Source organism: Crocodylus siamensis, chromosome 3 (genome assembly GCF_052110815.1).
Source record: "Crocodylus siamensis isolate JL-2025a chromosome 3, ASM5211081v1, whole genome shotgun sequence".
Taxonomy (NCBI): Eukaryota; Metazoa; Chordata; order Crocodylia; family Crocodylidae; genus Crocodylus; species Crocodylus siamensis.
Genome location: NC_143397.1, coordinates 258,673,602 through 258,701,263, shown reverse-complemented (window position 1 = coordinate 258,701,263; position 27,662 = coordinate 258,673,602). Strand labels below are relative to the sequence as shown.

Here is a 27,662-nt window from a genome sequence, read left to right as displayed (position 1 = left end):
CTTGCAAAAATGTCCTGATGGGAGTTCGGAGAGAGGAGCTGTGGATGTGGACCAGCAGGCAAGGGGAGCCTGATGTAAAGGCGGCAAGTTCCTCTCGGCGCATCGCGCAATGGCCTCTCCATTAACCGCCTGGCCCCTAGTTTCTCCGCTGGCACTCAGCGTGATCTGGCTTCTCTTGCACCGAGACCGTTTGTCTGTCGTGTCAGCTGGCACTGTCTGCTGCTGCTGCCCCGTGTGTTGGTCGCACAAGCAGGCGGTACCGGCCGACAGGACAGAGAAGTGGTGCAGCAGAAGCCAGATTGCAAGGGACAGATTTACGGTCTGTCGCACAGGGGGTGCGCTGAGGTTGAATGTTGCAGATGGTGAGGTCAGGTGTTGCAGGGAGGGGACCAGATAGACACCATCCGTGGAAATAGATCCAGCACCCTGAGACGCAAGATGAGCATTGTTCCTCAGTTTCCCCCCTAGATGAGGCAGGGTCATAGATGAGGTCACTTGTATGGCGAGTGTCTGAGCTGCAAAAAATAACGTGGGTGACCTATGACCCAATCCAGATCACTGCCCAGAAACGTGTAGTGTGGCTTTGGAAAAAATGTCGTACGGGAAGTTTAATACACCTACAAATCAGGAGGCCTCCTTGTGTAAAGGCAAATTGTGGTATTACCATAAATTCTCTTGATATGCAATTCAATCTTCACGGGGTACAGCTGTGCGCCGTAATAACAGGACAGTTGCCAGGCTTGTAGCAGGCCTGTTGCTGCATGGCTGTCTTGCATAACAGTTGAAAAGAAAGGGAGCAGAAGAGAAATATAGTAGTTGGGAGGTTGCACGTATCATGGGACATTAAAGGTTATTTGCCCCTTTCAATTTGTTGTGCTGCTCAAGCTGTTAACCTCCTGTATGCTCGTTGGCTATTACTGACCAGGAAGCCATACTGTAAACAGGAGTACAGCCTCGGGTTACATGCTTTTTTTTTTTTCCTGAGCATATCTGCTCTATTTTCCTATGGTGGAGGGGAAAATGGGGGTGTGACATCAGCCAGCAGGTTTTGCAAGTAGGAAAATATTGTCTGTGGTATTACCTTTTAATGCAAAGCCTGGACTGCTTGTGCTAGTGCTCCAGGTTATCCAAAGATGTGATTTATTTTTTTTTAAATGATTGCATTTAAATTGCCTGGATGCTTTAGAATAAACTTCAGCCTCGCTACATTATTTTAGCTTGCCCCCAGCACATTTGTACTGAGAAGCAAAATCGGCTTATATAAACCGAGGCAAGTTTGCGTGTAGACAAACCCTTTGTGTGTTATTTGTGGCAGCGCGTGCAGCGTTTCACGAGGTCTGACACGGTGCGCGGTAGTGGGTTATCTCATCGCCTGGCAAAGAGCCTGGGCACGTCTGGCCGGTGAGGAGGTAAAAGGGCCTTGCCGTTCTGAAGTTCAGGAACGTACTGAGCTAGTGCACCGGCCCTCATGAGGTGGGTTACAGTCCTGCCATAGATCACAAGCCATATTCTCCGTATGCCGACATCTCAAACTCACCCACGCTCTGGTACCCTTGCTACGGGCAATCTCTCTTCCAAGGCAGGTTAAATTGGAGTATGAAAGGCACACACCTGGTCCCTTTGGGTATAGCTATGAAAGAAATGAGCATTGGTCGATCTCTGTCTTCCACATCTGCCAGTGTGAAAAGTGAACTGGACTGCAGAGAAAAATCAGCCTGTTTTAGTGCCAGCTACTACTACTGATGTTCCTTAATGCACCCCAGCAGGGACTCCAGAAACTCTCCCAGCGTCTTAATGATCTATCCCAATTACTCAAAATGTAACTGGCTCCTCTTAAATGTCATGATCTCTCCCTCCCTTGGTGATTGTGGAGGTCCTCAGGTGTGACAGAGTGCTGTAGTAGCTGAAGGTTATTTCACAAAATCATATAAATCGTTGCAAATGAGGGTTGCAGGGACCTTAGAAGGTCACATCTAGTCCAAGCCGGTGCTCAGAGCGGGACCAGCCCCAACTACATCATCCCAGACAAGGCTTTATCTACCTGGGCCTTAAACGCCTCCCAGGATGGAGACTCCCCCACCTCTCTGGGGAGTCTGTTCCAGTGCTTCATCACCCTCCTTGTGTGAGAGGTTTTTCCTCATATCTAACCTTGCTGCAGCTTGAGCCCATTGCTCCTTGTCCTGCCATCTGCCCCCACTGAGAACAGCCCAGCTCCATCCTCTTTGCAGCCCCCCGGCAGGGAGGTGGAGGCTGCTGTTCAATCCCCCTCCGTCTTCTCTTCTCCAGACTAAATCAGCCCAGGTCCCTCAGCTTCTCCTCACCAGTCCTGTCCCACAACCATTTCATTGCCCTCCACTGGACTCTCTCCAACGTGTCGACATCCTTTCTGTAGTGGGGGCCCACAGCTGGACACAGGACTCCAGATGTGGCCTCCCCAGCGCTGAACAGAGGGAAGAATCGCTGCCCTCAATCTGCCAGCGACGCTCCTCCCGATGCAGCCCAGGATGCCGGTAGCCTTCTCGGTACCAAGGGCACACTGCTGGCTCCTGTTCAGCTTCTTGTCCTCTGTCCCCCCAGGTCCTTTTCTGCAGAGCTGCTGCCCAGCTCGTCCCCCCAGCCTGCACTGGTGCATGGGAGTGTTCACTTGGATTCTTTGCACACCACGTTGTGCCTGATGCTGGCTTCGTATCCAGGCTTTCCATGGTGCTGCATAGGAAGACAATCGTACGTCAGCAATGAGAGGAGTAAATGGAATTGCTGACAAAGAGTGGGGGTTGACCCTGAGGCGTAGAGAGCACAAGTGATTTGGGGTGTCTGTGCCTGTGGTTGTGCTGTAAGCAGCGTGGGGCAAGGGCCTCATCTTCTGTAAAGGGTATAGACAGGAAGAAGCTTTACCTAGCTACCACATCCCATTCGGTCAGAGCCACAGCATGGTACCGTCAAGTGGCGCGCACCCTGGCTAGGCTGCGCTTCCGAGTTATCAGCATGTAGCCGTGCTGCCAAATGCAGTTTATGCTCTTTGTTGTGACTTTTCTCCAGAGCAGTAGAGAAAATTTAAGGGAAATGCCATCCTAGAGCTGGAACGCATTCAAGAGAGAATTCAAAAGAAGTCCAGTGGGAACGAAGCAGCTGGATTATAGCGCACGGCCAGCAACCCACCGGGAAAGGAAGCGTTGTAGCGTGCAGTGCATCCAAGTGCATCACTCCTCACCGCTCAGAGCCCTGCAGTACCTCGGTAGGAACAGCACTGGATTGCTCCAGCTTTGGAAGTGGACATATCTACACATGCAATTAATGCGCATGAATAAACGCCGAAGTCTATTGCTCCGGAGTTTTTGCTCCTGGGTGCACTGTTTGAATGTGCTCCTGGGAGTATGTTGTTCTGTAGTTTATTCATGCACAGCACATGGAGCCTGGCCAGAGCAGCCTGGGCTGGCAAGGGACCCGGGGATCAGCCTGCCAGCCCAGGACTGCTCCAGGTGCTGCGGCGGGGCTGGCTGAGGCACGAGGGTGCTTCAGTGCGGGGGCTGCCTGTCAGCTAGCCCTGTGCCCCTGCCAGCCAAGGCAGTGTTTACATGTGCTGCTGCACACAAGGAAAGTACTACCCCCTGCAGAGTTTATTAGTTACATGCACCCTAATAGGGGCATGCCTGTAGACACCGAGACTTTTACTGCACAGTTAATTAGTCAGCTAAACATCTCATGTAGATGCACCCAGTCACATCTTGACATTGCAGCTGGCACCTCTGTTTCTTATTCTCCTCTTTTGTAAGATCTCAAATTCTCCCTTTCTGTCCTCAGCCCAGGAGCAGTATTCATGGTGTTCAGGCATAGCTCCATCACTGATGCTCAGGCCATGCCAAGGGTTGGGTTAGCATGGAGGGGCAAAGATGCATCCAGTCCTAAGAGCTGGGGGAGAAGTATAGTACATTTTAAATGTTACGGTCAAAAGAGTTTGTCTTGAAGAACCTTTCTGAAGGACCAGGCTCGGGGTGCTTTGTGTGTGCCTGGAGGGTGGGTTCGCTCCGGGACGGGGTAAAACTCTGCCTTATTCCTGTGACATGCAAAGGAGATCTGGTGGTGGCCCTTCCTCTCAGCTAGCTCTCAGCAGCAGGAGAGCTGGCTGTTAGGGAGGAGTGAGTGGAAGATCTTTCCCACCTTGCCCCTGCCATGGGAGTCGACGGCCGAGGGCCACGTGTCTCCGCCAGGTGACACAAAGCAGCAGCCGCACACAAAGATGCAAACTGCTCCGCTCTCGCCTTCCTTTCACCTCTCTTCACCTTCGTGTCCAGGAGCCTGGAAGCCTCTGCCTCCTGCATGCCGTTTTTTCCCCTTTCCATCTCTCTCAGCTGCAGGGAAGAGAAATGACCCAGGAGGAGGAAGGTGGTGGAAGGAGGCAGCAGAGGAGCCTCCAGCCATCAGCTTTAGAGATAAAAGCCAAGCTCAGCCTGTAACAGGTCCAGAGGTTGAGGCAGACCTTTTCCAGTCCTTAGTGTCTGTGTAGAGCTTTTGATCCTCCAAGGAGCTTTCTTGTAGCACTCATTAGCAGTCTACTGCTGCACAAAGGCCTCCCCCGTTAAGCACTGCTTTCTTTGCTCTTGAGCCTTTCTTATCCAAGTGCTTCCCACCTGCTTTGTCAGCTCATCTCCCCAGGAGCTGCCCCCTGCTCTGTTTGCTGCCCCCAGATTCATTCGGAGCTGCCAGGTAGGAGCAGCTTTGTTTGTTCCCAGGCATTTTTAACATCCTCTGTAGTCTTTTAACCTTATCGTCCTTGCAGGTGCAAGATGGCTCTTGGGGGCTGAGAACTTCTGCATTCAGGTTTTGCCATCAGCTGGGTGAGGTTGAGAGCCCTAGTCCTAAGAAGCTGTGTTTGCAAAGTGTGGGATGGCAGAATGCAATTAGGCTGGGCATGGTGTTGTGGCACTTAAAAGGAATAACTTCCACCTCCAAATCCTATTTTCTGTGCCTCTTTGCATACTCACAGAGCAGCCTTTTTAAAATGGACTGTTATACCCAGGGGAACCCTGCCATCTTTTAACTCCCTGTGCAAGACGAAGTTTCATTTCTACCTGGGGGAACTTTTACAGTCATTGAATTCTTCTTTGCCTGAGGAAGGGCGTTTGAGTCTGAGAGCTCTCAAAGAAAGCAATGTTTTTGCTGCTAGATATTGCCTCTGCTTGTTTCCCATATACAAGGAGCTTTACTAGCTGACAAGCCCCTCCATATATCTAGCCACCTTCTCAGGAGTTTCCTTGTCCTCCTTCTCAAGCGCCATCAGTATTGAAGCGTGTGATGCATGGTGGCCACCTCTGGTCTCTGCCCCCTTGCTGCAGACTCATATTGAGACATCATCTTCAGTTTTGTCGTCTTCACGGTCCTTTTGATTTATGATGAATATTGCTGCTGCCGCCAAGGGGTTTGCAATTTCTTTTTGAGTGAGTAATTAAAATGCAGTTTGCCCAGTAAAAAGTCTGTCTGCCTGTCTGTCTGCCTTTCGGTCTGTCTCAAAAACTCTTCCCTAAGAAAACAGGCTGCTTGGACTGAATGTCCTGTTTATATGCCAAGTATCTCTTAAACTAGGGATTGCTCGGAAGTTTATGAGAGTTTTCATTCTGTGCTCTTAAACTCCAGATAGTCCCCATCAGTTTGCCATGAACTGAGCTGTCTTTTCTATTTTGCTTCAGAATCTCTAGCCCACCGTAGTGGATTAAAACCTGACCTAGCCCACCATAAACATGGAATATTTTCATTTGGAGAAGGAAAAGAAAGATGTTTCAGGGCCAAATTCGTGCACTTGTTCCTCGTCTTCAAGTGACTGTTTCAATTTGAAGTGATTCCTTTCAATTCAAGGGACTGCGTCTCTTGCTCCACCTAGAAATGCGCTGTATAAATGACTGTGTTTGAATGGATTTTCATGCCCCTTCTTCTTTTATCAGGATGCACTGTGTTGTAAAGGCCCCTTGAGCAGGGAAGCTGGAAGTTGGGCCACGTGCTTTGTAATTCAGTCTCTGCAACTGAGCCTGTGACCTTGGAAAAGTTCCTTATCCTCTGTGACTGTCCTCATCTGTAAAAGCTGTGTCTGGTGTTAACTGCCTGCCTTCCAGTGGTGCTGGGACTTCATTAGCTCCCAGAGTGGCCTGAGAGCCTTATTCAGAAGGTAGACTAATAACAGCTCAGTTTTTCTTACCCTGCCGTTTGCAAGCATAACTTTGAGAAGAGAGCTGCTCCTACCTGCATAAAGAGAGGGAGAGTCAGACTTATGTGACGTGGAAGGAGATAGGGAAACCACAAAAAGACCCACCAAAAAACTGCATTGCAGGTATAATCAAATGTTTGTTATATAACATGCAGCCATAAAAATGATGGTGATAGTTTTGATTGCAAGATGAAGTAACAGGACAAGCTGTGAAGAAGGAAACCATTTAGATAGCCTCCCTAAGAAGTATGGGCAAGAAAAAGGCAGAGAAACGATGAAAGGTTTTTAATAGACGAAGGAAATATTAGCTGCTTTGAAGGTAATTTGTATTGTTTGCAATTGATCCCAGCGGGTTTACACTTGCAGCCAGAGTCCCTCTTGACGTTCAAATCCCTCCTGCCACTGGGACCCTGAATGTCCCACAGGGAGTGTTAAAATGCTGTTGAAACAGGGGGCTTGCAGGTCCCCGTCGGAGGGAGGTTTACAGCCGTGGGTACAAACCTGCTTTGGTTACATGGGAGAGCAAAGCGTCTGTTGCAAAGTCTTCAGGAAAAAAAAATCATTAGTCAAATGGCTACCAAGGGAAAACTTTCTGCTGAAATGCTGGTTTGCTCCACAGACAAGTGCTGAATAGACTGAACCTGCTATGCAGCAGTCAAGGGGAATTGGTGAGAAGCGCTTCTCCGGAGCCGTTTGCTCTCTCTTTCATATCCCGGCGAGCCTGTGCGCGGGTAGTAATAAAGCTGTCAGTGCTGTCCTGGGAGGCCTCCTAGGACCACCGTACCCAGGCGCGCTCCGCTCTGCTTCTGAAAATTGAGTTGTGCGCGGGTGAAAGGGGCTGGATTGACAAGCACGAGCGGTGATGCTTACTGATCCCTGGGCAGTGCAGTGCCAGTGCTGCCGGCATCGCGTCGAAATGTGCATCAGCTGGGGGAACCGAGGCAAGGGTGGAGGGATGCTCCGGGGGCATGGGGCTTCGCCTTTAAACCTCTTGCCCCAGCTAAAGGTTGTTCCAGACCCTCGCTACTTTGCTGGGCAGGATTTGCCTTCTCATTTCCAAGCTAAATTATACACAGCCAGCTGGTCCCTCTTTATTTGTGGACTGAGATGTGCCTGGTCCAATCGGTGCAGGTGACTGGGGGGACCAGTAGGGGTGGTGACCCCCAGTGTAGGTGTTGGATGTGGAAGGACACTTGCTAGGTCGCGTCTCTCGGGGGCCACAGGGGGTTTGTTGCCTCTCGCCTAGTGTCGGATGCCTCAGTCACTGCAGCTTCCACCTTATTGCATCGCCTACCTCTCATTCTCAGGAAGTTGTTCCTGGGGGGTTTTAACCGATTTCTCTTTTCTTGAGTCGTTCCTGTGTCTCTTACTGGACCACCCCTGAATAATTCCTCTTGCTCCTTCAGGTTTCTACTTTTCAGTTCAGTGCTGGAGAGAGTCCCAGGAAACCTCTTATGAGAACGGCACAGGGTGAGCAGCATCTTCTGGCTCTGCAGTAAGGTTTTTGGGGGCATGCAGCACAAATGCGCGGAGGGGAGGGCTGGTTAGTTTGTAGAATATACAGAACATCACTGGGGTGAGAGGGTACTACCAGTGTAGGGAGGACCTTTCTCTATCACCCAAAAAATGGGGTCTTGAGCTATGCGTTAGAAGTGCTGGGGCCTGGCACTCAAAGGGGCAACTCATGAGCTCTTGCTCTTCTGGTCGATAAGCTGGGTGTTGGCAAGTGAAAATCTGTCCATTAAGGATGGGTGCAAGGCTATGAGATGCAACCATGGCTTTCAGTCCATGCCCTCATCTGAGTGCAAGTCTGCAGGAGGCACGATGGTGGTGGCATTTGTAGGCAATCAAGTCATCCTCAAAAGGATTGAAACGCTCAGCTTCTGAGTATGGTTCTGTTACTCCTGCAGCACTGCCATCACGTGAGGCAGTTTTATTTCGCTGCCCTTTCACATTTGGGTGGTTAATCTGGTATAGTACGCGTGTGTGCTCTTCGAGAAGACAAGGTTCTTTGGGTAAATCTGATATCTTTTATTAGACCAACTCAAATAGTTGGAAAAATTCTTCTTTGCAAACTTTTGGGCACAAACACCCTTCTTCAGGCTGAGGAAGCATCTGCAGTTGGTTTAGCCAGCACGGCTACAACCTATACCACTTCAAGAAGGGCACCTTCGTCTCCTGTACTGAAAAGCTTGCTTAGCTTGGGGACATTTGTATTGATGTAACTGCTTAGCTGCCTCTTGTGTAGATGGCTGCAATGTGCGGCTATCCCGGGATGTGCTTCTGCGCACACGGATGGCCTGTACTAGACACGTTGCTGACTCCAGCCACGGGTCTGGTAGTAGCAAGTGTGATGGAGCAGGGGTCAGCAAGGCACAGAGAAAAAAGACCATCCAGGGAAAGCCCTGGATAGACTGGCCTCGACCTGTGTCACTCCGACTTGCATCGGAGTGATTTAAATAGTTGATCTCAATACTTAAATAAGAAGCGTCAAACCTTGATTTAAATAATCAGCTTTAATCTTGTTTTGCATTTGTACCTTTTTTCCCCTTTAAAGAGAGGTCGGTTCTCCATTAAAACAACTTAATTTGCAATTAATGATGAGCTTTGCTTTCAGTGTGATACTTTTTGCTAATGTAAGAGGATGTGCTGTATCTATACCCTTTATTTGAGCAGTTTTATAGCTTGACATACATTTATCCATGTTCTTAACTTTTACATATTATGTAAGCAAATGATCATAGTTCTTTCTTAGCAGATGAAGTATTTTTACTCTCCATTTTTGTCAAGCTGTATTTTGGATGGAATTTGGAAATAAACAAAAATTGCATTTTGTTAGTTAAATTACTTTAAATATGCTGGATAAATATAGAAAAAAACCCAGCAAACTTTTCAAAGCGCATTTTGCTTTGAAAACTGACTTGTTCAACAAAGGGAATATTTGTAGTTAATACATTTGGCTGTTGTTTTGGGTCACAATATCCTCCTAGTTTTTTAAACTAGTAGATCTCATCCTCTTGTGCTTTGCTTTGTGTTCCTGGATTGTAGAAGGTGATCAACCTTTCTTCCATGGTTCAACTACTTAATCAGATTATCAGCCTTCAGCGAATTAGCCATTAAACCAAACTCATTGCAAAAGGTGATATGAAGGAAGTACGGTTTCTGTGCTTGCACAGGCCTCTGCTGTCAAAAACCTGGTTTAGCCTTCAACAAACCCATTCTAATTGTTAGCCACGACTCCCATCACTTTCCTTAACACTTCAGCAGCAAACATGTACTACCTGAATTGTTTTAAAATTAATACTAATCATTTGAAAAGATTATGGTAAGTGTGCAAGCCTTAGCATAGGTTTTCCATCTGATAGCATATCATAGCATCCCATATGAAAAAAAATGCATTTAATTTAAAATTTTAAAATGAAAGTCAGCATTTTTTTGAGTTTTGACTTTTTTGCTGCAGTCTGGGTGGGATGAGCAGGTGGAGGACGGGGAATTGGCAGGTCATGGGGTTGGGAAGAGGAGAAGGTGCAGGGAATGGAAGGAGGCGTCGATGAGGGCAGGTCATCGGGGGATGCCAGAGCAATGGAGGACCTGGCGGAGGGCCAGAGGGACAGATGCACTGTCCTCTACCTTAAAGATCCTGCGCTTCACTTGGCTTTCACCTCCGCTGCTCGTTGCCTGGGCATCCTGTCCTGCAGGTGCTCCGCTCCTGTGGACTGCTCGTCTCTGCAGCTTGCAGCAGGCCCTGTACACCTTGCATACCATCCTCATTTAATTGCTGGCTAAAAAGGGAAATTCCAGCCATCATCTCGAGCAAGGTGGCATTGCACAGCGGGAGGCAAAGGTGACATCCACAGTCTGACTACATGCTCCAACACGGCGTGTTTTTTTTTTTTAAAAGAGGTAGCATTTTCATAAAGCAAGTGTAACATTTGGTCGTTTTCGATCCCCTCCGGACTTCCAGCCTTAATTCTTCTTAACCAAATCTGTTTTGTTTGCAAATAAATAGTTGGGAAGGTTCATTGAGCCATGCAGTCTAATTAGCTGACCATCCCTTAGTGCTACTTAACACTACGTTGTCTTGCTGAGTCCTGGGTTTTTTCCCCCTACTAGTCTGAAGTGACATCTGGATCTTTTTTGGTCTGTTGGAAAAAGAAGTGTATTTCTGAGACTGCTGGACAGTGGCTTCAACCTCATGGAAAAGGAGCAAGTTAAAAACTGATCTCAGTGCTTTAAGCAGAAAAAACCAAAGGAAGAAAGTCCGACTTGGCAGAGGGCGCGATTAAGAAGTGCCAGACTAAAACCTCCGGTCACTAGTGATCTTCTTGCTCTCTCAGGGGATTTCAGGGGCGAGCCCTGACAATCATCACCCACTTCTCAAGTTTCCAGCATTTTACTAGTTCGAGGCTTGGGCTCTTACCACTGTTAATGGACACCAGGATGCTGCTTTGGAGCCTCTCCCTGCTTTGGCAGCTGATGTGTGACAGCTGCAACTCTGTTTTTAAACATTTTTATAGTGTCCTGCTATCCCCCCCACAACACACACACTTTTTTTTTTCCATTTAAAATTTTAACTTCCCCCCCCACCCTAGAGGTGGGGGAAAGACAACCCTCAACCTTGTGTAGTCAAGGTTATGGCGATAAATTCTGTTGCATTGTCACTTCTATTCGGAGTAAATTGGCTGGCCGCTTTCGGGCTGAAGGGAAGATAATTTGCTGTAGTATTTCAAATGGATTAGAAATGGATTTGAAGGGAAAGTTCATGCCTCCCATTACAAAGGCTAGAAAGAAGACTATCTTAAGGCACTGTTCACACTCTGGCCTTCATTATCCACGCTTAATACCTTTCCTATTTTCCAGCGTTAATGAAATTTCCTGCCGGAGCGGGCCTGCTGGACGGATGGGAGAAGTCTTTAGATCTGAGGGCTTGTGTTGTAGAAAAGGAATTACAAGCCCCTCATGTTGAGGGCCGGCGTATTCTTCAGGTCCTTGGCCCAGCTATTATCTCATTAATTTTATCCTCTCTTCTCAATACAGTTCATTTCCAAAGGCCGTCCTTTCCATTAGGGTAACAATTTAGTGGAGTGCGGTGACACCGCTGCGAATGAAAAGCTACAAGCTGTTTTTAGAGGCACCCTGCCCTTCTTTAGACGTGTCCTCCCCCCACCCGCGCCGCTCGCTCGGGCTCTTCGCCCGCGAGTCAAGTGTCACTTTTAGCAGGCGCAGGTGAGACGAGCACGGCGCGACTGCGGGAGCCAGATAACCGCTCGGAAGCCGACGGCGGGACTTCAGCCGTTAGCGCCGGCTTTCTGAAAGGAGCAGGGCTTTTCTAAAGGTGCGGTTTGGACAATTAAGTTGCAGGCAACACCCCCTCGCTTCTGTACAGGGACCTCTCACGCGAGTCCAGCCGTTCTCCTTCCACCTTTGGCGTTCAGCACACGATCGGTCGATCTTTTAGCTCCAGTGTCCGAGTGGGGGAAACAGCTGATCTGGCGAGAGCTGGGGATACTTTTCCTTGTCCCAGCTCCTCTCGCTGGTGCATTTCTCGTCCTCCTCCTTCTCCACAAACCTGTGATCTCGGGACAGTCCTTTGCTCGAGGCAGAGCCTTTTCAGGTCCAACTGGGATGCAGACAGGTGTCCCGTTAAAGACTGGACAGAAGGCCCATGCCAAGCTGAAACCTCATGGGTTAGCCTGCTGGTGTTCTTCGAAATCCAGAAATGAGCTGCACAAAAAACCCAACTTCTTTACATGTTTAATGCAATCGCAGGTTATCAGGGTTCCCATGCCTTGTGCTTCACGTACGGCACAGTGATTTCTGGCGGGGAATGTATTCAGCTTTCTGCTCTCCGCCCCCCACCCGATGTACAGTAGGCTTTCCGTAGCATCCCCTGCACGGGTCTGGACGTATCTTTTGCAAGCAGGGTGAAGAGAGATAATAAAACTGCTGAAGCAGTGATGCAACTTCCTGGCGCCTTTCCCTCCGTCTTTCTGTCTCCAGCGGGGGAAGCAGCTCTAAAGGTTATTGGAGTGGATTACATCTCCATTTGGGAGTTTTTTCCCCCCATTAACTTTGACTTTTCTAGAAATAAACATTTTTCAGGTCATCAGCCCAGCCGTGAGGTGACTGCTCTTCCCAAGGGGCTTGGCGCGCCGGGCACAGGACGGGGGCCGGCTGTGTTGGGAAGTCACCATTTGTTAGAGAGAATGGGAACAACGTTGGAGAAGTTGTCCAGTAGCCCCCGGTGTGGCACAAGGCTTTCCGATGCCTGCTTTGAGTCAACCTGCCCTGTGCCCACAGGATCTCCAGAGGTGTTTCATCCAGATCGTGGTAGAATAATTTACATGCATGTAAAAAAAGAGCACGCACACCTATCTGTGTGCATGTCTGGACTGTTCCAGGGCCATTGGGGCACGGCTAGCCTGAGGCCCTTGCTGTTGTGCTCAAGAGTGGCCAAACTAAAAGGGCAGTACAAAGGCCTCTCTCTGGCCTCCCGCCCTGCTGCTGTGCTTGTCCCACCTCAGGTTGAGGGCTGCCCGAATCTCTAGTCCTGGTGGAGCCGAAGATTGCAAAAGTGTTTAGAAATATTCTTTGATCCATCGAACGTGGAGATTTGTCAGTTTAAGGATCTTGCAGTCCGGGGAGACTTGTGCGCGCCCAACTTGAATTGAGGGGGATGGACTGGTGCCTGCTGCGCCCCTACGCTTCTGTCCCAGTCCCACCAGAGGAAATATGTGGGCATGTGGGTTGCCATGATCCTTTCAAGGAAGGATTTGCCTTTGTGTGTTGAATTCAGCTTTTTCCAGGAATCCAGCAGTCCATCTGGAGGAGCGGTTCAAGCTCAGACACTGCTCACAACACTGGTTCCCTTGATGTAGGCTTTTTCCCATTGAATACCTGGTGATAAAGTCTTTATAAATGACAGTGATTGCCATTTAAGAGTAAATATTTGCCCACAGGACCCAGATCCACGATTCCCTGTCTGTATTCAAGGGAAGTACGTGGCGTCTTGGATTCCTCTGGGGGGCGAATATTGGTAAACAGCCACTTGTTAACAGCAATCACTCTGGTTTGGAAACACTGAAAAAGATTGTAAGACTGCAGTAAAGTATTGTCCAGGTCCTCAGAGTAACGCTGGAGCTCTGGGAGTGACAGCTTGGCTTGGATCGACTGTTGCAAGTATAATTAGAACTGCTTTGGGATCCAGGCCGTATGTCGTATATGCATAGACACTAAATCCAGGTTTAAATCGGCTCCGTTTTAAATGCAGCTTAGCCTGTTGGTGTGCACAGAAACCAGCAGGGTGTAGAAATGGTACCCGAGTCATCTAAACTGGAGAATTGCAGACAGGCCGTTGTGTGCACTGTTAAAGATGTTGATGGGTATTGTGAGGAGAGTGCGGCTTACCGTATGCCTATGGTACAATGGATAGAAGAGCTTGCCATGCTGGTCCGTTTGTGTCTGCCTGTATTTCATCACCTTGTAAAGATAGTGATGAACAGACTGAACTATTCACATGCACCAAAGCAGCTCAGCCTGTAGCTGGTCTCTCCAGTGTTCAACTCATGCACAAAGTATTGAACAAGGTTCTTTAGGTAGATGTGATGTCTTCTTTTAGACCAACTAAGTATTTGGAAAAAAATGTTCTTTGCAAGCTTTGGGTGCAAACACCTTTTTTCAGGCATATAGAGTCTGCTGGTGAATTGTGTGCTCTCCTGGGAGTGCACAATTCACAATTAGATTAATAGAAAATGAGGTTGGAAGGGGCCTCAGGAGGTCACATCTAGTCCAACCTCCTGATCCAAGCAGGACCAGCCCCAACTACATCATCTCAGCCAAGGCTTTGTTGACCTGGGTCTTCAAAACCTACAAGGATGGAGAATCCACAACCTCTCTGGATAACCTGTTCCAGGGCTTCACCACCCTCCTAGTGAGAGAGTTTTTCCTAATATCCAACCTCAACTTCCCTTGCTGCAGCTTGAGCCCATTGCTCCTTGTCCTGTCATCTGCCCCCACTGAGAACAGCCCGGCTCCATCCTCTTTGCAGCCCCCTGGCAGGGAGGTGACGGCTGCTATTCAGTCCCCCTCGGTCTTCTCTTCTCCAGTCTCAATCAGCCCGGGTCCCTCAGCCTCTCCTCACCAGTCCTGTCCCCCAGCCCACAACCATTTCCATTGCCCTCCACTGGGCTCTCTCCAATGTGTCCACATCCTTTCTGTAGTGGGGACCCACAGCTGGACACAGGATCCAGATGTGGCCTCCCCAGTGCTGAATAGAGGGGAAGAATCACTGCCCTTGATCTGCCAGCAACGCTCCTACCGATGCAGCCCAGGATGCCGGTATCCTGCTTGGCACCAAGGGCACACTGCTGGATCCCGTTCGTTTTATTGTCCAGTGTCCCCCCCCAGGTCCTTTTCTGCAGAACTGCTGCTGAGCCCATCACCCCAGATTGCTCCCTCCCAGTGCAGGACTTTGCATGTGTCCTTGTTGAACCCATGAGGTTCCTTGTGGCCCAGTCCTCCAACGTGTCGAGGTCTCTCTGAATCCCTCCAGTGTATCTGCTGTACTCGCAGCTTTCCTTGGGAGGAAAAACCTGCAGCACCCTTATAGGCTCGGCAGTGCTACGTTGGTTAGCACTACAGAAGAAAGAGACTTGGGGGTCAGCATTGACCACAAGATAAACACGAGCCTGCAATGCGATGTTGCGGCTAGTAAAGCGACCAAAACGCTGGCTTGCATCCATAGATGCTTCTCGAGCAAATCCCGGGACGTCATTCTCCCCTTGTACTCGGCCTTGGTGAGGCCGCAGCTGGAGTCCTGTGTCCAGTTTTGGGCTCCACAATTCAAAAAGGATGTGGAGAAGCTGGAGAGAGTCCAGAGCAGAGCCACGCGCATGATCAGAGGTCAGGAAAACAGACCTTACGACGACAAGCTGAGAGCCATGGGATTCTTTAGCCTGGAAAAGCGCAGGCTCAGGGGTGACCTGATGGCCACCTGTAAGTTTATCAGGGGTGACCACCAGGATCTGGGGGAACGTCTGTTCACCAGAGCGCCCCAAGGGATGACGAGGTCAAACAGTCACAAACTCCTGCAAGACCGTTTCAGGCTGGGCATAAAGAAGAATTTCTTTCCTGTCCGAGCCCCCAAGGTCTGGAACAGTCTGCCAGCGGAGGTGGTTCAAGCACCTACATTGAACACCTTCAAGAGTAAATTGGATGCTTATCTTGCTGGGCTCCTATGACCCCTGCTGACTTCCTGCCCTTTGGGCGGGGGGCTGGACTCGATGATCTCCCGAGGTCCCTTCCAGCCCTAATGTCTATGAAATCTATGAAATCATCTGCAAACTTGCAGAGGGTGCACTGCATCCCATCTTCCAGGTCGTTAATGAAGACATTGAACAGAACCGGCCCCAGGACCGACCCCTTGGGCACTGCACGTGATACCGGCTGCCAGCTAGACATAGAGTCATTGATTACTACCCCCTGAGTCTGGTGCTGCAGCCAGTTTTCTATCCACCGTACAGTCCATTCATGCAGCCCGTACTTCCTTTAACTTGCCTGGGGAAGTATTTTGGGAGACCGTATCAAAAGCCTTGCTGAAATCAAGGTGCACCACATCCACTGCTCTCTCCACATCCACAGTCACCTTGTCATAGGAAGCGATCAGGTTGGTCAGGCAGGACTTGCCCTTGGTGAATCCACGCTGACTGCTCCTGATCACCTTTTGCTCCAAGTGCTTAGAAATGTACTCTGCCCAGGAGAGCACACAGTTCACCAGCAGACGAAGAATGGTGTTTGTGCCTGAAAGCTTGAAAAGAACAGTTTTTCCAACTGTTTAGCTGGTCTAATAAAGATATCACATCTACCCAAAGAACTTGCCTGTGTCCTTAGACCAACATGGCTACAACCAGCAATCCCAAATTATTGGAAGCTTTTGTGTGTGGACGCAAGCGTCCTTCCAGTATGTCAGGAGCACCGCGTCCTGTTTTGTGCCTGGCAGATGCCTCTAGAGTAGCCAGCACTTGTGGTTGCTGTTTCAAATGGTGCTGGCTGACCTCGATGGGCTGTGGCTCTGCATTCAGAGTATTTGTTTTCCACGCTCAGGTGAGCTATAAACGCCTGCCCGAGATGTCAGTCCCCGTGTCGTCGGGGTGCCGTTACCTTGGAGCTCTCTCTCGTGTACAACACAGTCCAGTGAATGCCAAGCTGCTAAATTAACCAACCCACTTGTCCAATGAGCAAAGCCAGGCCGCAAGTGGCTTCATTAATGTGCTTGCAGCGTTTGGTTCCAGGTTGCAGAAAAGTGGCACGGTTGATAAAATACTCTGTGTGTGTGTGCGCGTTTGCATGCATGCATATGTATATACATTTTTTTCTTCAGCTGAGAATTGCCTAGCGTCTCGGACAGGGACAGCTTTCACTTCAGCCTTTTGCATACAGAAACAATTTGCGAGCATGGTGGGGTGTGGGATAAGTGCAGCTTGCAGTCAGCCGCTCTTAGCGCGCTTTGCAAGATGATAGATGTAAGATATTAGCACAGAGGAGCCTGCCTGCCCTGGGCCCTGCATCAGCTCCAGCAAATTCTGTGCATCTCTGCTGGCAAGTGGGAGATGAAAATTTAAATGAGCATGTGGATCATCTCCCCCCCCCCCCCCCCCCCCCAACACCAACTAAAAGAAAATATTGAATGTTCCTGTACCACAGTAATGTTATAACATCTGGGCCTTGTATCTCGATCAGTAATGTTTTATAGGCATTCTGCTATGTTTTATATGTTGAAATCGAAGTAAATAAATCCTATGTCACTAACCATTCCCACAATGCCGCGTCTATATAGGGGATTATGGATGCAGCCAGATCTGTCTGAGCAAGCAAATGCTCTATTTCTATCTAAATCAGGGTTTGCAGCATACAAAATAACGGCATTTACAGTCACGGGATTCCTTTTTCCAGCAGATGGTTTGTGGTGTTGTTAGTCCCTGGTAGGTGAATGCTGTGGAGGGGATTTTCTTTCAAGGATTGCTGTTGTACTTGGGTTTTAATTAAGTTGTGGGAAAACAGGCTAAGTGCTTCCAGGCAATCTCGGTTAACACGAAGGCTCCTGTATGTGATTACACGGGGTGTGGGGTTTAGCCTAGGTGGCTGGCAACTCCACGTTCTGCTAAGAAGCCGCTTGTCTGTAGCACTTAGTTTTAATCACAGCTGTAGCGTATTACAGCTCTGGCAGATGGAGCATAGCATGCAATGAAACCATGCAACATTTACCTTTTAGCATCCTTTAAATAAAGGAAAGGAGCTGCTCCAGCCACCTCGGAGTAGATAGCTGTAATGAGCCTTTTTTCCCCTGAAATATTTTCCAAAGGAAGGTTTATGGAGTCTTTGTACTGAGAACAATGCTGAGTGCTCGGGGCAGTGGTGAGGCACTTGCTAGACAACTGTGGTCTAATGCAAATAGGAAGAGCCCTCAAAGCCCAATAAGCTAATCAGCACCTTAAATACACCATAAAGCCGCTGTGTTGCTCAGGAAGAGGCTGATGCTGCTCAAAGGTGCCTGGTTTAATAGATGCACTGGAGAAGCTCTGTGCATCGCTAGTGCTTTTTGTCAGCACATCTCAAAGAGCTCTACCAGCATGGTGGAGTTTCAGGCCTCTCGGGAGAAGGTGAATATAATTTTCCTTATTTGTCAAGTGAGGGATGCTGAGGCAGGGTTAAGTGCCATCCCCAAGGTTATACTCGTGGTGGGCACAGAAATCATACCTAGGATGTGGACAGACAAAACAATCATCCCATCTTACAGCAGGTGAGGGGACTCGCCTGGTTTGCATGTCCTTCCCGACCTGCGCTAAGTGGGAACCAAACTGGAGCAGCTTACCCCCCGAATGAAACGTTTACTAAAATTATACACTTTCCCTTCCACTTATCTCAGGCTAGAACAGATGCAAGAAGCAGCTACCACCCCTCCGCTGGCTTGTGGCAAATACATCCCCTTTCAGCTTGGCTCGCTTGTTCCATCTCTGCCCTCCAGGTGCTCTTTGCCCACCAAATCCTCTCTCTCTCAGGTCTAACCTCCGTCTTTGGTTTGTGTTCCCAGGGTCTCATGCAAGAACCCGGGGCTTTGTAGTTAGGGCGTTAGACTTCTGCATTTTAAGGTGATAGAGGTAGCGTCTAGCTGTGCAATGCCTTACTTCTGTAGAAGACTGTCATCTTGACTGTTCCCTTTATGGGTAAAGCAGGCAGAGACGCAACGCGGATGCTAGAGCTTAATGTGTATGGTGGTTCCTTGCTCTCAGCCCTTCAGCCCATAGACAAATACAGACCTGTAAGGGGCTGTTGTTCATGGTTCAGCCAAATGGGAACACAGGAATCATCAGTGTGAAGCCACTTGAGAGCATGTCTCCTCATAGTATGTTTTGTATCTTGGGAAGTATTTGGCTGGGAAGAAAGGGCCTGTGGAAGTGTTAAGATCAGGTCGCCTGCTGTGCTCAGAGGGAGATATTGCTACACTAAATTATTATTCTGATGATAATGCGTTTAACATGATGTATTATACATACTTTACTATGTCCATCCCTATGCTAGCAGAGTCCATTTATGTCATTAAGAACATATACAATATAGTCCTGTGTTTCCTCTCGCATCATCTAGTCCAGTTTCCTAGAAAGGCCAAGCCCAGAAGACGACCAGGTAGGAGACTGATGCCCAGGGAAATTCCAGCGCCTGCAAGAGCTTGCATAATGCATGCTGTGCACCATGTCTCGGTGGCAAAGCCCTTTGCAGCTGCAGGGGCCAGCTGCAAGCCTTGGTGAATGGCAGTGGGTGAGGGTGCAGTAGGAGATGTGGTTCTTGGCATAACCATTTTAGGCTCAAGGCACCCCTCTGTAACTGTTGTGAGTTGAGTGGCACCCCATTTCAAAAACTAATTTATTTAATATAGTGCTTACCTGCTTGAAGAGGGGCCAAGGAGGAGGAGCAGGAGCTGGTAGGGGAGAGCCTGCGCTTATCTCTTCTCCCAACACCACTCCTCCAAGGCTGTGATGGCAGCCCAGGGCACCACGACATCCTGGCCGAGAATCACTGCTGAGGGTTGTTTCTCATTTCCATGCCAGTGGCCACTTGAGTCAAGCTTACTATCTAAGGTGCTTGATTAGTTGCTATTTTCGGAGCTCCTAAAAACAGTCGAACCAGGAAACCCCTTTTAATATACCATATTTTCTCACATACAGCACAACTTTTCCCCACAAAAGCATCCGCTGGCAACTGGGGCGCTCGTTTTATATGAGGAAATATGGTAACACAGTTTCTGCCATTTAAACTTCTGCCAGGTGAAGTTGGAAACAACTCTTCAGCCAGTCCACAGGGAGCAGAGCAAGGAATTAGGGTTAGGGTTATTTATACCTAACTGTTGCTACTCAGTTACTGCAAGGAAAGACCTTCTTTCTTCCTTCTGCCTTGCAAGAGCAAGGTGTGCGCCTTCCCTTGGAGCACAATGTATGTGAGAAAATACGTCAGTGCTGCGAATCGCAGCTGGCCTTGCCGAGGCCCAGCTTGCGCCCTCGCTCTTCGGGTGTCCTTCCTCACCTGGCCGTGGGCTTCCTCATTAGGACGGGAGTGGGGAGAGGGTCAGCGGGGAGAATTGCAAGTGACTCGAACTCGGCTCCGTTTCATCCGGTGCCACCTTGCGAATCTCGGCAGCCCCCGAGGTTGACCCAGAGCTGTCTGTTCTCCGGGATCCCCATGGCGGGGCTTGTGCTCCTCCATTAGAAATGCTTGCTTTGCTGCCCGGTAATTACAGGGCACGTCTTTGCTCCCCTTAGGAGACAACTGGATGTGAGTGCAGCTTCAGAGGCCTGCAGTAGGGCTGAAGCAGCACGTGGAAGGGGTAGCCAGCGGCTTCGCCCCCGAATGATGCAGCAAAGCGTTTCATTTGGAGGTTTCTCTCCCTGCTTCTGTGGAGACTTGCCAGCAAATATAGGAGGTTGGTAGCCAATGGCAACAACCACATTAAATGAATAGACTGTCACACTAAGCACTAATAAATGTAACTATTACATTTTACAATTCTCTTTTTCTTTGCAGCACATCTTCATTTAAAGGTAATGCTCTCCAGGGTTTGCGTTTTGCTGATAGGATACCAGGCCTTAATTTACAGATATTCTTCAGTAATGCGCGGTTTATATACGTTCTGTTAATAGCATTATGAGCATAGTTTGTACTAATACAAAATTAGAGCTCTAATTTGCATAAACAAATTACTGTTTGGATTAGTGCTAAATGGTTAAGACGACTGATATTTGAGTGGATTGGATTTGGCTGCCACAGCTCTGTTTGCATAACGGCATATGTACAAAAATGAGCTGCTTGGATGTGGGTGGGTATCCTCCAGGAGAGGTTGGGGCTGTCGACTGCAGGGGCTTCCCGCAGCCAATGAGCACAAATCAGGAGAGAGGGTCTGAGGGGCTGGTTCGCTACCTTTAGCGGCTGCTCTGCATCCGATGGGGTCATAGACAGATCCCAGGAATAATCCGCCCCTTTAGTGTTGCAGGAGTCCCAGGGTTGTGTGCTTGGGTTGCTCTCTGGCTGCTGGGAAGGTATGGGTTGGTCTCCATTCTCCCTTGCACTGCCTGTAAAATCCACTTTTACAGCAGAAGGAGAAGCAGATGCCAGTCGCTGTGCATACGATCCTAGTCTTTCACTTCCCAGTCTCTGCCCTGTCTGCTAGGGTGGGCACCAGGCAGCTCAAAGAGACCACGTTAGCTGTGCCAGGCTCTGAAAAGCATGTGGCCAAACAGCTGGAGTGGTCTGTGGATCACTGAGCTAAAGCATTAGGGCCCTGTGCACTTCGAGCAGTTAGTCGTGGGTACGGTCTGTGGCGGGTTGTCCCACCAGCAGCAGAACGGCAAGCCTGCGTTCGTAGCGCTTCTTTTTGCAAGTGGGACTTGACGTCTCTCTGGGTTTCCTTGGCACTTCCATATGGCTATTCCAGCAGATGCTTCTTGGGGGAAAATGTGTGCTGTATGTGAGAAAATGTGGTATATTAAAGGGGGGTTCCTGGTTTGTTTGTTTTAGGAGCTCCATTACTCAGTTAGGAATAGCCTATTCATAGTACCCAGAGTTGGGGAAAGCCCTTAAAGAAGTAATCAGTGGAGTTAAACAAAGGGAACGGGGAATTAAGGAGTCTTCTCCTGCCAGAGCTGTGATACAGAGTGGAGGAGAGTCCCTGCAGTTATTGCAAGGATTGCGAGGCACCCCATACCTTCCCATGGGGCGTTAGCAGGTACTGGCCCTTTTGGACTGAAGCTGGTCACCACTGAGGCTAGGCCGTGTCACCTGAGTGCTGCCTGCAGCCAGAGGTGCCCAGGGATCTTAGAAGGGCAGCTTTGTGCAGCAGCTCTATGGACGCACAGCTCACCTCCTCTCCTTGGCTTTTTGTCTTTGCAGATCTTTGGTGTTAAACCGAATGCGCCAGTCGCCTCAAGGAGGCAAGTCCCTGCAGCTGCAGCAGAGATGGAGGAACAAAGGGTATCGCTATATAGGAGGTGTGATGTACAGGGTGTCGGCGAACAAGCTGTCCAAAACCTCCAGCCCCCCAGACCGGGACAGCGACCTGAGCAACAAGATCCATGTCAAACTGGGTAAGGGTGAGAGAGTCTCTGTTCTGTGGTGCAAGTTCAGGCATCCGCCTGCATCCTTCAGCAAGATTGGGCAGCATTTGTGTGTCTCTGAGCTCACAGCATTGCACAGTGAATGGCGCACTTGTGTTCCTCACTTGCTAGTGGAGGGTCCCAGCTACCAAATGGTCAGGAAGAAGCATAAGGCTTTGAAGGTAGTGTCTTTGCTGGGAGAGAAATAAGCTGATTCAGACAGAGTGCTGCATCCTCTTGTCTGATGTATTGAGAAATATGCACGCTCCCAAACAGGGAAATTAGATGCTGAAAGCTAAGTGCCACTTACAAAGATGTAGCACCACTTTGTTAAAGTTCTTGGGTCAGCCTACGTTTCTGTTACAGCTGCATCTCCCCAGACAGGGTTTCCCTTCCCTGTGCAAATGTGTTAAATTGTGATGCATCTGGGAAAGAGCTTTCAGGAGCGTGTCCCCAAATAGCACGCGTGGTCTCCCTGTTGTTCAGCCTGAATTCAATTGTCATCAGCCCTCCCCTGAAACAGTGACTCTCACGAGTGTCTAGGTACTACAATGATGGGTCCCTATAACTAGCTAAGGGTATACGTACCCTAAAAAAAAAAAAAAGACCCAGCTGTCTGTGTCGTTAACATGGGTTGCCTAATTGGATGGTTAACTTGGGTTAAGCACTGGAAATAAGGTAACCCACAGCTAGCAGCTTGAGTGGAAGCCTGGTCACTTCTCCTCCATTGCTGTTTTAAGCCATGGTAAGAACGCCCCTCATCTTTATGATACAGATATACCCCTGCATAATATAGCTGGCTGGGAATGGCTTATCAAGTGCACAGGCGTTTGTTGTGTTTCCCCAAATTAAGCTTAATGTTGGTCCAAGAGTAACAGCAGTGATTCTTTCTGCAGCTACCCATTAAGCATAATTATTGGTGTTTCATCTTTAGCCTGTCAGCTAAATGAGGTGTCAGCCGTCGGCTGTAGTTGGAGGTAGAACAGCATGGCGTCGAGCGCTGGAATGCATTTCAGTTCCAGTCATGTTTAACGTCTAGCTTTGTGTTTTCTGCTTTAAGTGGTTCCTGGGTTGAGGGCCTGTTGTGCCTTTCCCAGTTGCCACCTGCACCCGACATGCGTGTATTCTGTAGTCGCGATAGCAAAGAAGATCAAAAGGGACAATTAAGCTTGGCAGAGTCGAACAGTTGGCCCATGGCAGCATTTTGGGTGGAGGTTTTGCAGGACGGGTTGAGACTGCATAGAGTGCAGGGGATGGAGGGTGGAGGCATGAATGAATGCTGCTTATACCTGGATTTACAACTGAAGGCTTAATTTGAGATGCTGCGTAAGCGTGAGGCTGAAAAGGGAGTTCAGCACATGAGAGCAGACAGAGTAGGCTGCATGAAAAGGCTTAGCTTCCTGGGGACGAAGGCTTCTCAGTTAGGATCACTAGAGTGGAGTAGGGTGAAAGGGCCCGTTCTCTGAGGATGCCGTGTCGCTGTTTCCTTGCCCAGTTGAGGGAGCATCCTTTAATTTTAGTAGGCTCCCTCCCTCTCCTCTGTTCAGCTAGAGGAAATGGGCACGGTATGATAAGCAGGAGGGGTGAGCACTTGGGGCCTGCCGACCACGATGCAACCAGAATTTAAATCCTTCTCTGGCCACATCTGGCAAGCAGCAACGCAGCAGTGCTCCCCAAGCCCCAACTTCACGTGAATGCGGATAAAGTGGGGCAGAATTTTAGGGATTGATCTGAATCCAAATGAACGCCCCCAAAATCAGTCTACCTCTAGTTTCCCCCTGCAAGCAACCCCAAAGAGAGCCAAGGCCCAACACAGGGGAAAAACTGACAAGGGATGCCCGCAGCCAGCACGGTTAAACAAACCCATAAAGAAGAGGATTAGGGGCTGAGTACAAGAGCTGTGAAGAGGCACAAAAAGCCCGTCAGCCGAAGGACCGGAGCTGCTGCTGGAAGTTTGGAAAACACGAGCAGAAATAAAGAGCAAATGGCAGCATCGCCACAAAGAGTAAACCTCCCTCCCATCCGCCGCGTGGGCAGTAAGTGGCGCGAGACAGAAAATCGAGAGTGGGAAATGAAGGGCAGGCGAGGGAAGGAACGGCAGCGGCGATAAATGCGTACGGCACTTCATCTCCGTAGGTGAAGAGGGCAGAGGTTTAGCTTAAACCAAAGATTAGCTTCCCAGGCCCTGCCGATGGGAAATGAAGAAGTGTGCAGATAATGCTCGAGATGATGATGTTGAGGAGGTCAGAGGGGCACAAAGTTGATGAAGCATCATTTCCAGGTAATCTGCCTTTGGAGAGCATTAAAAGAAGTCTGGACAGCGCTTTGGAAAGGAAGCCGGGGCCGGCGTTTTCCCAACTTAGTCCTGTTCTGTGCAGTGCTGGGCTTCATGTTTTCAAAAGATGTGGAGGGGTTCAAGGAGGTCCAGAGGTGGGTGACAAAGCTGAAAAAGGGGTTGAAAGGCCTCATGGGGAGAGGCATGTTGTGCTAGCAGAAAAGACTATCGAATTGGGAGAGGGCACAACAGCAGTCTTCACATCTCCCGAAAGAAGAGGAGTTCTTCGCTGCAGTTTTTCAAGAGGAGACTGGTTAAGTATTGGACAGGGATGGTTCAGGAGTATTGCTGCAATTTTTGCAGGGGTTTGGGCCAGTTAGACCGTGAGGTCCCTGCTGAAACTGTGGTTCTATGAAATAAGTACTTCATCGCCCGCTCCATGGGTGGATACTGTGCACTGCCTTCCCCACCATTGCTTGTGCATGTGAGCATGGGTATGTACACCTTGCTGGTAGTTTTAAAAGATTGTGATTCGCAGAATCACAGACAGTGAAGGTGGGAAGGGACCTCAGGAGGTCACATCTAGTCCAACCCCCTGCTCAAAGCAGGACCAGCCCCAGGTACGTCATCCCGGACAAGGCTTTGTCGAACCAGGTTGTAAACACCTCCAGGGATGGAGAGTCCACCACCTCTCTAGGTAACCTGTTCCAGTGTTTTAATACCCTCCTAATGAGAAAAATCTTCCTCATGTCTAACCTGTTCCACTGGACCAGTCAGTTTGTTGCCACATGCCGCGGGGGAAGACAAGGGGAGTGCGCACTTTGCAAAGGGTTGAGCAGAACTGGGGGGAAAGGAAACTCAGCTAGACCCCAGTCCAAGCAGGCCAGGCCAGGAAGCCCCACGTGCAAGGTCTTTGATATTAGGGATGGATTTTCCAAAGTGTCCGTGTGCCTTGACTGCTCTTAACTTTCAGTGGCACCCAATATCAAGCAGTTTGCAAATGCCATGCTAAAGCCCATGCTCCCAGAAGGAGAGACGTTGGTGTGAGTGTAGACGCCTCATTTCCAGGAGATGCGTTGGAAGGTATACGTCTGGGCAGAGAGCTTTCTGCATTAAGAAGTGGTAGAAGGGTTGTAGGCATTCAGAGGCACGGCATATAGACTATTTCACAGCGAAGAAGGTTGCAGGGTGAAGCCTCCTCCGTTCTATTAGGGACACGTGAGAAGATGCTTGTTGTGTGGTCGTGAGCTTTGTTGCAGTCTCAACCATCCAGTCCATTCAACGTTTCAGCTTTGCCCCTTCTCTGGGCAAGCAGTCTGGGCCATCGGTGGGTGCATGCACTCGTTCTTGCTTTGCTCTTGATGGATTCTTGCTTCTTGACTCGGCTTTCCCATTGCCGTCAGGATACAAATAAGCACTCTCCGCCTGGAAGGACTTACCTGGCTGGCTGCCCACAGAGCACATTTAAGTTGCTGTGGCTTTTGAGTGTTTCTCCGTTTCCTCAGCAGCCTTTCCTCACTGAGGAGAGCACGTGCCAGCCTTGAAATGGGAGTTTTGGACCAGTTTTTTTTTCTCCAATTGTCCGAGTGCAGAGAAGTACGTGAGCAATTTGTTAAGCTGCTGGAAAGTGCCAAATTCACTTTCCAGCAGCTCAGCACAGGCTGGATGTGCAAAGGTTATCTAGGAATATCCAGGTCTAGGCTGAGACCATGCAGGAGGCAGTTTTGAGGAGAGAAACTTAAGTCTTAGATACAACTTTGACTCTAGGCCCTTTGAGCTAGGCAGCATCATTTCTTTTGTGACGCTGTGGTGGGGAGCGTAGGTAGTCTCTGGTGCCCCAGTTTGGGACAAAGCAATGGGAAAGGGGCGATGGCAGCACTAACTACAACATAGGGACCAGCCTGCTTGGGGCGGCTATTCAAGTGCATCGCCATCCTCCTTCCTCTATGCTGAAGACCCCTTCGTGGCTTACTCTGTGCGGGGAAAATGGGAAACCCACAGAGCTGTGGCTGGAGTAGACTGTTCTCCTCGTCTTCTTACCTCTGCAAGGTAGATTAGATCCAAAATTCAGCAGTTGCCTTCCAGCGGCTTGGAGAGAAGACTTTCCCGAGACAAGACCATCCCGAGAGTGCAGTTAAAAGCTAAAGAGGAGTCTCCTTTCGATGCGAGCAGCGAGCGGTCTATGACACACAGGTGGGCAGTTGTGCTCCACCAGAGGGCAGTAGCGCATGCACGCATGGCTCAGCTCCTTTCCTCTCCTGATAATAGCAGCAGGGATTAAATCCATTAAAGCAGGTGCAGAAGGATGACCCCTTAACGACCAGCCTTACCGCGACACCGAGTACCGGGTTCCTCGCAGCGGGCTCGCAGAGTGGAACGAGTTCAAGCGTTCAATAGAGCTTTTTATTTCATTTTGAAAAAACGTTCGGATCCATTTTCCCATAGAAGGTGTCGTCGGGGAGCGCAGGCTGCTAGCTGGTCTGTTCGTGCCGTTGACACCAGCAAAAAGCCAGCACGCCCTCTGATTGCTCGTGTCCTTACTTACACCCGGGGCACCGCTGAGACCCGCTCGGCTTTTTTTGGTGCTCCTGATGTCAGTGACCAGTGCAGAGGAAACATGAGACCCCCTGCTTGGGCTTGCTGGGCGGATGAACGGTAGCGGCTTGTGAAGGTGACGGTGTCTAAAGGTGACTTGTAAGAATTTTTTTAGCAGGACGTGGCTGGGTCGAGTGGGGCCACAGTCCCAGGAGGAAGCCAAGCTTACTTTTTTTTGTTTTGTTATATGCTCAGGTTTTCCCCATGTGTGTATTTTTTTTTTCCTTTAATGCTTTTTTGGGGGCTGCATCTCCAAGGTCCCTTCCAGCCCTAATGTCTATGAAATAGTCAGAGCAATAAGGATTTGCTAAGCCTCCCCCATGCATTAAACAGGGAGACCCCGGCTCTGCTGTGGGATTGCAGTGTACTTCAACGGGGAAAGTGGGGGATGTTCTCGGGATAGGGAGTGCCTGAGGGGGCCGGTGGCCTCTGATTTTGGGTGAGGGGGGACCTGTGATGAAGATCCCTTCTGTTCCAAATGGCTCTGTAATCCCTGCCATGCGAGGCACTGTTTATAAGCTTACAGCTGTATCTGTGCGCGCACGCTTCAGTATTTCCAGGTCTCCTCTGGAACGCAGCCATAATTCATCCTGTCCTGCAAGGGTGAACTCCAGTGAATAAGAGCCCTTTCCTTCAGGACAAGTGGAGTTGACAGGCTACAAGATGGTATTTATTTGCTGTGCACAAGCCTCTGCGCATTTGCTTAATCATCTGGATCTCAAGCACTTCAAAAAGTTTATTTAAAGGAGAGCTTTCCAGTTCCCCGCGGCTGCCAAATACAGCACGGTTTGGGATAACGCAGAGCGGGGAAACCCTCCTGATAGTTTAATAGCTGAGAATTTACCTAGGGTGGGTTATAATTTTTGCTGTGTGTTTCTGCCGTTCATCAGAATTTATTGGGTCGATATTTTGCTGCCTCCTGTCACAGCTACAATTAGAGTTATGATAAAGTCCTTAC

General features: G+C 49.4%; 1 protein-coding gene across 1 annotated transcript in view; it reads left to right on the top strand.

The window, feature by feature from the left end:
• ZC3H3 (zinc finger CCCH-type containing 3) overlaps positions 1 to 27,662 on the top strand; it is a 296,545-nt gene that overhangs the window by 149,196 nt on the left and 119,687 nt on the right. Inside the window, exon 5 of the mRNA XM_090040765.1 lies at positions 21,632 to 21,825. Coding sequence (XP_089896891.1) covers positions 21,632 to 21,825 — 194 coding nt within the window. The remainder of the gene's footprint in view (positions 1 to 21,631; positions 21,826 to 27,662) is intronic.